This window comes from Brachyhypopomus gauderio, chromosome 5 (assembly GCF_052324685.1).
Source record: "Brachyhypopomus gauderio isolate BG-103 chromosome 5, BGAUD_0.2, whole genome shotgun sequence".
NCBI lineage: Eukaryota > Metazoa > Chordata > Actinopteri > Gymnotiformes > Hypopomidae > Brachyhypopomus > Brachyhypopomus gauderio.
In genome coordinates, this window is record NC_135215.1 from 17258194 (window position 1) to 17270328 (window position 12135).

A 12135-nucleotide genomic window follows, 5' to 3' on the forward strand; every position below is an offset into this window, starting at 1 on the left:
TATGCTAATGAACCCTATAACGAATCTCTTAATGTTTTTTGTTGTTGATATTCCTGTTGTTATATTATGATTTTCCTCTATGATATACTCTATGAGAGTTCTGATGACAAATAATAAATCATTTTGGTCAAAGCAAAACACATTGTTCATTCACCACTATATTTGCAAGTCCTGGAAAGTGTATCAATCACAATATGTGATGATATTATGCACCGGACAGGTTATAGCAGTGAGCCAATCACAGTGCTGAGTGAATCAGTGAATCACAGTGCTGGGTGAATCATGGCGGTGAGTGAATCACGGCGGTGAGTGAATCACAGTGCTGAGTGAATCAGTGAATCACAGTGTTGGGTAAATCACAGCGGTGAGTGAATCACAGTGCTGAGTGAATCACAGCGGTGAGAGAATCACAGTGCTGAGTGAATCACAGCGGTGAGAGAATCACAGTGCTGAGTGAATCAGTGAATCACAGCGGTGAGTGAATCACAGTGCTGAGTGAATCACAGCGGTGAGAGAATCACAGTGCTGAGTGAATCACAGCGGTGAGTCACAGTGATGACTGGACCACAATGACAAGCGAGTCACAGTGGTGACTCACAGAGACGAGCGAGTCACAGGGTAGAATGGACCACGTCGCTCAGTGAACCAGTAGTGTGTGGCGTGTCTCAGAGGAGCCAGGCGTAGTTCAGCGCTAAGCACTGAGGGTGGAGCAGGAAATAGCTGTGGAAGTCCAGAGTGGCTCAGTGCCCTGCCCTGCGTTTAAAGGACCTCTTTGTGTTCAGGAGCATGTCAGGATCTCACACTCCTGAAGACGGCTGTGTACACGCAGAACTCACGTCCCTTCAGGCCCTGCTCTACAGAGTAACCGTGGCATCATTAAATATCGTAGATTATGGCATTAACGGTCCAGTGACAAACTTCTGGTTGTACAGTGGTTTTGGGAAGTGGGATGTTGACTGGAATAGGGTCATTCTGCCTACATCTATAAGAACCCGTCACAGGAACATTTCACAATGAGGGATTAGGATTTCTCAGCAGGATAAATCCTTTAGATTTGGGTGAAATACCAGCCTAAGCAACTCCATGTGAGTAACTACACCTGGCCAGGTACATGCAAATCTCTTACCTCTGCCTGTCGGATCACTAGCATGGACAGTGCCGTCGTCAAGGACCCAGGAGGCAGTTGGCCAAGCTGTGAGTCGAACCCCAGCACTTCTACACTTATAATTAAAAATTACATAACATATAATGACATCACACACTGGGGCACTAAATGGAAAAACAACCCAGCAAATGAAGTGATATTGTTCCGTATTTTTCCCTTTGCCCAAAACAGTGCTGTTTTTGTCAGGCTGTGAGTGTGAATGGGGTTTCACAGCCTGTGATTATGTGGTTGATCTCCAAGCATTCAACTGTGTGTGGTAGTCAGTGTAGGAGCAAAAATGTTTGTTTTAAAAATAAGATGGGATGAATTTTTTTTTTTTTAGAAAATACCACCGTTACCGTGACAACATCTGGCCACATACAATGACAGAGAAAGTGCAGAAACTTTAGCAAATAAACAATAGACTTGTAATGCAAGATTCCCCAACACAGCATGATTGTTTTGTATTCGCCAGTGTGGCATTAGACATTAGTGGGTCTTGTTCTCATGCTCTCTGGTACCTAATTTTATGTAAGAGTTTATGTAAAAGCAATATGAAAGATTAAGCACCTCGTGCCCCAGGGAGCAGAGACGATGGACCTTCTGACTCATTCTAGTCTCCGACATTAAAGGCAGTGACATTAAAGGCTTGTAATTCTGAGAGTCCTTTCATGTTTAACTGCTATGAACACTGGGGTTGTGAGCGATTGTGAAAGCTTGGCTTTGAGATGCTTGGCCTGGCTCCCATCATCTGCCTGTTTTGAGAGAGAACAGACGTGTCCTGAGAAGTCTCCTGGACGCCATACCTGCCTCAAAGTCCTGCGGTCCCGTCCAACACACTCCCATCACGTCTCTCTGTGCACGGAGACTTTTCACTTTCAGGTTCTTACACATCTTACCCCTCTTTTTCATTACATTAAAATGCTAAAACTAAAGACAGCTTCAAATAGCTTCAGCCATCTGTAAAATTTAACCCATTCAAAACCTTCCCTGCTGTGTTCCCTTGTTACAACATGGATGGCTGATTCATTATTGCATAACTGCATCTGCATTTTACTAAGGCAAGATGCCCACAAGCTTAGAGATGTCTGATCCTGTCCTCACGGATCCTTTCGCCTGTCCACATTTTCCTGTTCCTGCATCTGAGAGAAGGAACCATGGACTGCTGCTTTTAACATGCATTACGAACCTGTGCAGAGTACTGCGGACTGGACTGAGGTCCAGAAAACACAATTAAACCTTATCATATAGTACATTTGATAGTTTTGTACCCAAACATTTTTATGCATTCACCACCATCTTGAAAATGTTAACTAAAGAAAACTAAATGTGTTAACTACTCATTATTGGAAGATGAGATGGTTGTAGTATTACTAGAGCAGTAAAGTTCACACCAGCAGTACAAATGAGCATCTAACACATTCATCATCGCAGCCCCAGATAACACCAGGCCACACGCAAATTTCACATAGCATTTTTCTGTTAACCCAAGCAACAGTGAAAAGGAAGTTTTTTCAAAAGTCACAAAAAAGTGTCAAAGCTTAAATAACCCAAATGAAGTTTCCCCACTCCAAATCAAGTGTAAGTTTCTGTATTTCTTCCTCCTTTCCTGCCGAGTGAACATGGTGTGGCTCCTCCTCCGGCGCCCATACGGTCCAGCTCACATCCAGGACCGCAAAATGGCCAAGCTCTACTGTTCTGGTATTTGTACCCACAACATGGGCCTACAGCTCCTAGAACATTTGAATGGACGACTTTAAGAGCCAGTCCACCCCCTCACAAAGTCAGCGGTTATTGTTTTGTCTAGTCTTGGTTTCACTCACATCTCTGGAGGATTAGCAGGTTTTGGGCAGGCTGTGGGCCATGAAGCAACACTATTTATTGGTAATTAGATTCATGCATGTAGCAATAAAGACCAACTAACGAATCCATGAATAAAGCAACATACCCTGATACAAGATCATCTGACATTTCTGATGTGTGTGTGAATAAAACATAAAAAACAATGACAATGAGAAGACACCCAGTTCAAATTTCAAACTTTACAAAATATCATGAAATAAAAAGTTGCCTATTTCTTCTTCTTCTCATATTCCTTCCTCCCGCCTTTCTGTGAAAAGCAGCGGACGCGCTGTATCTTCTCCAGCTGTGTCTCGATGGTCCTGCTGATGTCCACGTGGTCCGGGATGTGCACATAGCGAACGTTGCGTCCGGTTATGAACAGGTCGGCCATCTTGGAGAGGCGGCCCCGCCGGTCCTTGTACAGCACGTCCTCCAGACGGACGTTCATGAACGCGTCCACGTTGATGACGCGCCCGCGCGCTGTGCTCTCGTCCCGCAGGTCCACTGTGGTAACCTCGCCATGGAGACCCTGCAGCAGGACCACCAGGCTGTTTTCTGCGATCGTGCGTTCACGTATCGACTGAGACGCCATTTATTTTGAACCTGAGGACAAGAACGCAGATCTTTAACCACCCATGAACACAAAATGAGGTATATTATATAAATGTACAACTTATATAATAATGTACAACTTTAATAATAAACATAACTCACAGTATGGCACAGGGTTAGGACACTGTCACATTAAGCTTTTAATGCATGCTATACAGCCTACAAAAGTCATCACGGCTAGACATAAGGGTTTTAAAATGCTGTAAGAAACTTCATATAAAACACACCATTGCTTGTTTCATATGGAAAGATTGCCTAATGTAGTGTAATTAATTTCAGAAGTCGCTGAACAATTGGTGAAACACTCCAGAACATTTTGATCACAGATTTTTTTAGACTCACTTAATGAGTGTCTTTGACCTGCAAACTTCAGCCAAACCCATTTAATGAGCCAACTATTATGATCAGAAGATCAACCACGTGTTGCTTTTTACTTCATGTTAAGGGGTTACTAAATTCTTAAGTGGCGCTACAATAAAAACGGACCTGTGTGTCTTGCACATCTTTTGGCTGCAATTATGGGACTTGCTGTGTATTTTACTAAACCAAAACGTGAAGACATTGCGGTCTATTTTGAAATTCACTTTAATAAGCTCTCTTGTTCTGCTTACCATAGGAGGTATGGTGGGAGGAATTGTGTCAATTTCACAAAATGTCTTCAACCATGCAATTAGCATACAGACCGAGATGCTAATCGATTCTGTGGTATGGTGGCTAAACAGTACTAAACAGCAAAAGGAAAACAAATTCCAGGTGTAATGATAAAGGCCAATATACCCCCGTCACCTGGTGTAATGATAAAGGCCAATATACCCCCGTCACCTGGTGTAATGATAAAGGCCAATATACCCCCGTCATCTGGAAAGGCACACAGCCCTGAGCCCGAAATTAAGGCATGTCTGCAATTGCATAGTTCAGTCCTGACAGAGACATGTGGAGGTGCAGGGGTGTCTCATTTTCTGTGGGTTCTCTGCTCCCATTTAAATTACTACACTGTGTAAAACATAGTTAAATACTGAAGGGCAGTGCAGCTAAACAGGATGAGAGAAGTTAGTGCACCTTCGACGATGACAGAACTGGGTGGTCACGCGTGAAACTAGTGAAAGGAAGAAAGGAGAGATATCAGTGGCCAAACACAAATATATAACAGAAACCGTGAAAACACAACAGCAGAATTAGCCATCATATGGTAGTCACATCCTACAAGTGTGTTTCCGTTTTGAGCACATACTCTGGTGAATATGGCGTAGATTTCACAACTTCAGTATTTTCAAAATAGTCTTGAACTAGTTCAGATGTCACATCGTGCATCTACCTGGTGTTAGCTAGCTAGCCACTAACATCAGTCTACAACTGTCTACTACTCAGGCTTTTTATATGGACACAGGTGTTGTAATGTAGCTGTTTAGTTCATTAGCGCATCCCGCACGAAAACAACGTGATTTAGAAATATAACCAGTTACCTGCCCCACTGGTTGAGACGCTGTTACATGTTTCAAACGTGTCTGTGACGCCTCTTCCGGTTTGACAGTGCTAACGCAGGGTGAACACGTGGGTCAGTGCGCCCCCTAGCGTCGAGACTTCACACAAACCTCTACCGGCTACCGAAGTCTTGTCGTAAAAATAATGCGCAATTTCCAAGTTTCGGCAGAAAAAAATGCGAATTAAGCCTTGTTTCCATTCATTACAGTGATGCGAATAAACTTTAGATCACGTGAGAGGACGCCAAACAATAGTGGTTTTTACATCCATCTGGCAGTTACGCATTTTTGCACGTTGAGGTTTTGAAACATTTTTTTCTTTTTCTTTTCTATACATGGAGAAGTTAAATTCAATTTTTGCTCTCTCCAGAACTGTTTTTGTATGCATTTGCCATCTTTACATCGCGATCATGTACAGAACCACATGACTTGAGGCATGATACGTCATCGTTTATGCGAAAAACCCTTTTCCATCCAGTTTTTCCGAATTTTGGCGATGCGATAGTCTAACTTTTCCACCTCCTCCTAGCGTAAAAATCTTTTTGCGATATTTGGGGCTTTTTTCGAGTTTTGGACTTTTCCCATCCAGCTTTTTTCATGCGCATTTTCAAAATGCGCAAAAACTCGGTGGATGGAAAACCCTCACAGGGTTGACAACTTTTGAAGATCGTTTGGAGTGAGATTTGAACCTGGAGGAGGTGGCGAGTGTAAATTGTTGGGGGGGGGGGGGGGGGGGGGGGGGGTTTACGACGACGACGACGTAAAATGGACACAAATTAAGTATTATATCGCGATCTATCTATCGCCGGTGGTCGGCGCCAGAGCGAACTAATAACTCATGTGGATCAGAGGTAAATAAACTAGATTTTTTTTTCGGCGTGAGAAATCGCAAGTGTGGCGTGAGAGCGTGTGAAAACGGTCAAATGCGTGTGTCTCACGCTCAATGAGTGAGAGTTGGCAACCCTGCATCAGCAGTAGCAGCACAAGTTTATAAAAAAGTTACTACAATGCTGAGATCAACTTTGCGCATTAACCCTGGTCTACATATGTTACCTACTTTACCTAATTAAGAGCTTAATTAAGAGTTAATGAGCTGCAACCCATAGCAACTACACGGCGCTGATGTTTATGGTCTTAATGATCCTTTAGCGTGCTTAAGTCTTCTCGGTGATGTATTTTTAGCTTTACTGTAGACTCGTCTCACTGTAGAACACTGACACAGAAACACACACTAAATACTCCACTAGATAATTAGATTAAAAAACTAATATGTGGCTAACGGAAATTGCAGCATGATAACCAATGAAAGGCTTAGGCCTATTTATGGAGTCCTCAGAATGAAACAGTCCCAGTGGACCTGCTCCCAAGTCCTAGTCCTGAGGTTCAGGCCGCTCCGCCCTGATCCTCAGGTCTGCATGGCTAAAGCGTGACGTTATTAACAAGCTACTTAATGCTCCAGCTAATGCCAGAGCAGAAGGGAAACGCAGATATGGAGACAGGAGAGTGAGGCAGGCGTGGGGGTCTGAAAAACACTATGACCATGACCAGCTGACACCGTAATGGGACTCAAAGTGGCCCAAAGAGTAATAAAGGAGAATGAGTTCTGATGTGAAGCTCATGTATTAACCAGAGATGAATCGCTGCTCCTCTCCTCATGCAAATGAACTCCGGGAGTCTGTGGCAGACACCCACCCACCAGCCACAGGCAGAGATGTACCATGGAATTACGCACCCTTAATTAATTGAATTGCTGTTAAGCACAGGGAGCACTTTACCGTAGTGGCCTGGTTATTTATGATGCTGTGGGACTACTCATCTACCTGTGGAGACGGCCCTGTAAAGATGAACCACACAACGAACACTCACACTGCTTCAGAGGATTCCTATTCAACCACACTCACTAACCTTAATAATTAAACGAGAAGCACAGTCAGTGTAACAAGCAAACCAAACATCCACTAAGCTGGACTGAGATTTGCTGTGACATGTGAGTGATGCATTGTGCATTATGATTTATTTGTGTTTGATTATTTTCTGCTTCTTCTCAGCTGCGTCAGTTTCAGCAGTGCTAGGGAGTCTAACACACCAAGCCACCTGAGTCTGTCCCTTGTGCCATCACACCTGTGAGGAGTGAGGAAGTGTCTTGGTAATTATCCATAGATTTCTGTTCAACCAGGTATCAAAAATGTGTAACTGCCTATGATTAATAATATTCTTCAGGATAAATCAATACCAGACTCCTGGAAAATGGCCCATGTTAGTTTATTATTAAAAAAAGACAAAAACCCAACAGATTGCACCTCCTATCGACCGATTAGTCTGCTTAACGTAGACTATAAAATATTAACCAAAGCACTGTCTCGCAGATTGGATAAACATCTTCCATATATCATTAAACCAGATCAGACAGGATTTATTAAATCTAGATATGGATCTGATAATGTTCGCCGTGTTCTTAATATTATACATTTTTTAGCAAAAATAAATGACCCAGCTTTAATTGTCTCATTGGATGTAGAGAAGGCGTTCGATAGGGTAGAATGGGATATTTTCTTTTTGCACTTATGGGGAAAATTGGACTAGGAAATAATTTTATAAATATAGTTAAATTATTATATTCTGACCCCTTGGCCTGTATTAAAACAAATGGTCTTGTCTCTGATAGTTTCCCAATCAAAAGAGGTTGTAGACAAGGATGCTCTCTTTCTCCCTTACTTTTTGCCCTGGTAATAGAACCCCTTGCGGAATATATTAGATCCAGTCCCACTCTTTCAGGCATCCTAATCGGAGAAACAGATCATCGTATCTCATTATTTGCTGATGACATACTCTTATATTTGAAGGACCCACTGACATCGGTTCCTGAAATTATAAACTTGATCGCTAAATATAGTGCTTTATCTGGGTATAAAATTAATTTTGATAAATCCATGGCTATTAAGTTGAACATTTCAGATAATATTAAATTAAACACACCATTTCAATTGACAAACTTGGGCTTTAGATATCTAGGGATATTAATTACTTCAGACTTGAACCAGTTATATAGATTTAATTATCTCCCTATTCTAGATATCGTAAGGAAAAATTTAGCAGATTGGTCATTTTTACCTATCACATTCTTTGGCAGAATTAACGTAATAAAAATTAATATCTTACCTAGATTGCTTTATTTGCTTCAAAACTTACCTTGTCATTTGACCCCCAACTTTTTCAAGAAATTAAACAATTTGATAAGCAAATTTATTTGGGACAAGGGTAAACCCAGAGTAAAATTATCCACTCTATTAAAGCCCAAAGACAGGGGAGGTATAGGTTTACCAAATTTGAGTTTGTATTTTTGGGCAGCACAAGCAAAACAGATGTGTAGTTGGTTTTCTAATAGGTCAGATTCACTGTGGGTTGGTATTGAAATGTTTATGTGTCACCCAAGATTGTTAACCTCCTTGCAATTCATCTATAACTTTGAGAAAATACCATCACTTTCAGAAAATTTTGTAATATATAACACTTTGTTATCTTGGAAAGATGCTAGAAAATACATGAAAATACCTAACTGCTTATCCTTACGGTCACCACTCACTCTGAACCCGGATCTGCCCCCTCAGCTTAGAGACATCGGACTTAATAGCTGGAATTTAAGTGGTATAGTGGATTTCTCAAGTATATTTACAGAAGGTGGTATAAAATCATTCGAACAACTCAAATCACTTTTCGGAATCCCTAATGCTGACCTTTTTAAATTTTTCCAAATTAGACACTTTACTCAGAATTGTATCAAAAGCAACAAGTTTAGAATTCAACCGAATAAATTGGAAACACTGCTTGTTGAGGATGGCTCTAAAAATAGAATTTCCAACTTATACGCAACTCTAATATGACGTCTTCGGACTACGATACTTTGAGATTAATATGGGAAAAGGATCTGGGTTCAGAGTTTGAAGATGAAGTCTGGTTGAACATATGTAATTGGATATTTCCCAAATGTACATCTATTAATGTTCATGAACAAAATTTCAAATTGTTTCATAGGATGTGTCTTACCCCGGTTCGCCTGCACAAGATGTTCCCAAACCACTCAAACATGTGTTTTAAATGTTCTACTGAAGTTGGTACATTTTTACACACTCTCTGGTCGTGCGCCAAACTGCAGAACTACTGGAGGGGGATTGATCTGGCCATAAGAAAAATAACTGGCATACAACTTGATATGTCTCCAACAGTATATCTTTTAAACGCCGTAGACCCTTCACTGGATAGTGACACCATTAATCTTTTACATATCTTATTCTATTTGGCTAGAAAATGTATATTGTTATTGTGGTCAAGGTCGGATGTCCCCTCGGTGGAGATGTGGTGGAAGCACATTGCTAAATGGTTACCCATGGAAAAGATAACATACGATCTACGCCAGAACTCAGAAAAGTTTGCTAGGATCTGGTCTCCTGTACAGTTATACCTGCAATCAGTTAACAAAGACTAATGGACTTTTCTTGCCTTCACATGGACATTATATTACGCTGCATTCCCGTCTCACTATATTTCACATTCGCTTTGTATTTGGACATGACACTGACAGAGATAGCTAAGAGTAAGAGGAGGGGGAGAGAAAGAGAAAAAAAGGGAAAAATTTTTATTTCTGTATTCATTATATTTAAAACTTGTATGTCTTAATTACCTCATTATATATGTAGTTTTTGTTTTGTATTCCTGGACCCTTTGTTGTTTTTTTTTTTTTTTTTTTTTTGTTTTAGAAAGATATAAGAAAACCCAATAAACATATGTTTAAAAAAAAAAATGTGTAACTGCTGGGGACTGGTGTGTTTCAACTCTGGATGAAAAGAACTGATCAGCCCTTACCCCTCTTTCTCCTCCTCCTCTTCCTCTTTCTCCAGGTCTAAGGAGAACAGGCTCCTCCCAACTGCTGGGACAGCCTCTCCATGGCCCCATAGCTCCGCCCCCTGCATTAGCTTGGCCAGCAGGTTACGCTCTTCCTTAGCCAGCGGACTAGGAGCTGTGTCCTTCTGTCCCAAACACACACCGCTACGCATCTCTGCAAAGACTCAGAGGCATTTACACAATATACCCATAAACAACATAAAGGTGTACTTAAACAAATGGGACAAAGGGCTTGGTTAGGACCTTTCTGGGTCAGGAAGAACCAACCCGTCTGCTGTTACTGGAGTCACTGCAGGCTCCTGAGGTGCAGGTGTTGTTGAGTGATGTCACCCTGTACCTAGATGAGTAAGCCACACAAACCAGGCCAGGTGGGAGGGGCTTTTAAAGGCTTAAAAGCCCCTGGATCGGGTTTGATGGTATTTCACGAGGAATATTACTGAGTTCTCCAAAGACTCTGTAATGCACATGTGTTCGGCATCATATTTATGAAGTTTAGAGGCAAAACACTAGACTAGAGATGTGATGTGTGTGTTTAGAGGTAATTAAGAGCTTAGCTATCGTTAATGAACCGCAACCCATAGCAACTACACGGCACTGATGTTTATGGAGTGGTCTTAATGATCCTTTAGCGTGCTTACAGGTAATTTTGAGCTTAGTTTAGCTCATGTGTGATGTGAACTTAGGTGTGATGTGTGCGTGTTTAGAGGTAAGAGGTGTGATGTTTGTGTTTAGAGGTAAGAGGTGCGATGTGTGTGTTTAGAGGTAGGAAGTGTGTGTGTGTGTGTGTGTGTGTGTTTAGAGGTAAGAGGTGTGATGTATGTGTGTTTAGAGGTAGGAGGTGTGATGTGTGTGTGTGTGTGTGTATGTTTAGAGGTAAGATGTGTGTGTGTGTTTAGAGGTAAGAGGTGTGATGTGTGTGTGTTTAGAGGTAAGAGGTGTGATGTATGTGTTTAGACATAAGAGGTGTGATGCTCACATGTTTGTGCCCAGATGGGTCACTCTGTCTCCCACGATGTCAAACGAGCCTTCCGGCATGGCACATGAGTAACTGGCCCCACTCTGAAACATCTTCCTCACCTCTCTGCCTCTACTGTTAAACCACTTGAGAGAGAGAGAGAGAGAGAGAGAGAGAGAGAGAGAGAGAGAGAGAGAGAGAGAGAGAGGAGCACACACAGGCAGAGGGAATCAAGTTTGTGATGCAGTCTTAGTAGTCACATCAAAATCACATCACTCATATATGAAGGTGATGCTCTATGAATGATGCACATTTAACTGACACTAGAGGTGAGTGTGATTGGAAACAGTCCTACTGTAGCTCACCTGGTGACGTAGGCAGATCAAGGTGCTCACACCACCAGGGTCGTAGGTTTGATTGACAGGTAGCACATGTTCTATCATACTGATAAACATGTAAGTCTGCCAAATGATGTATGTTCCACATTCCTTTGGATCACGGGTGGTATGTACAACGCCTGAGGCGGTGCATGGTACGTTTCTTCACCCCCCATTAGAGAGAAGGAGTTGGTAGTTGCAATTCCGCTGTTAGGGCGATGGAGCTCGTGAAGTGCAGTTCCTTGCAAAGCTTCTAGGTGTTACTCTGAATCTGGGAAGAATGCTACCTGAAGAGTAGCACTAGAATAAGCATCAAACCCGGCCACTTGGTTCTTTCTTTAAGCTACTTCCAGCTGAACTCACGGAGGTAGAGAGCAATAGAAAACAAACTGATTTATGTTTAGAAAGGATCTACTCAATCAATGTGGTTGAACGAGATGAGCAGGAGATCACAATCTCCTGGACACAGGAGGGCCTGGTACTTCAATTCCACAGTCGTCACGTCGTAGAACTGCAAGCAGCATCATGAACGGGTATAAATTGCAAAAAAATCAAAGGCTAATTGTATAATTTCAGACATAAAAATATGGAAAACCACAAACAATGTAGCTTGAACTGAAAACTTTAGTAAGACATTTTGATAAATGTGTTGCTCATGGAGGTCAATGTTAATCTGTTAATGAAGTTGAAATACACTTTATATAAAAGTAAACATGTATACAAAACACCTGTGACTCTGGACAAAATAAGAATACATTTTAAACTCTTGTTAAAGTGTGGACTTAATGCTTATAATTTGATTTCAGTGAAAACAGCAAAGGTTCA

General features: G+C 41.6%; 1 protein-coding gene across 6 annotated transcripts; it reads right to left on the reverse strand.

Moving 5' to 3' along the window:
• Positions 1 to 2496: 2496 nt before the first annotated feature.
• Positions 2497 to 10064, reverse strand: lsm10 (LSM10, U7 small nuclear RNA associated). Of its 6 annotated transcripts, none has more exons than XM_077006126.1 (3): positions 5062 to 5177; positions 4658 to 4694; positions 2497 to 3589 (listed from the first exon to the last, which is right to left on the reverse strand). In XM_077006126.1, the coding sequence occupies exon 3, from the start codon at positions 3576 to 3578 to the stop codon at positions 3216 to 3218; it is 363 nt and encodes a 120-aa protein (XP_076862241.1). In that variant the 5' UTR covers positions 3579 to 3589; positions 4658 to 4694; positions 5062 to 5177; the 3' UTR covers positions 2497 to 3215. The 6 variants fall into 6 exon arrangements, with proteins under 6 accessions (XP_076862241.1, XP_076862242.1, XP_076862245.1 ...); XM_077006127.1 differs by lacking the exon at positions 5062 to 5177 and adding an exon at positions 4830 to 5039; XM_077006130.1 differs by lacking the exons at positions 4658 to 4694; positions 5062 to 5177 and adding exons at positions 4210 to 4322; positions 4448 to 4649.
• Between the last annotated feature and the right edge of the window lie 2071 nt (positions 10065 to 12135).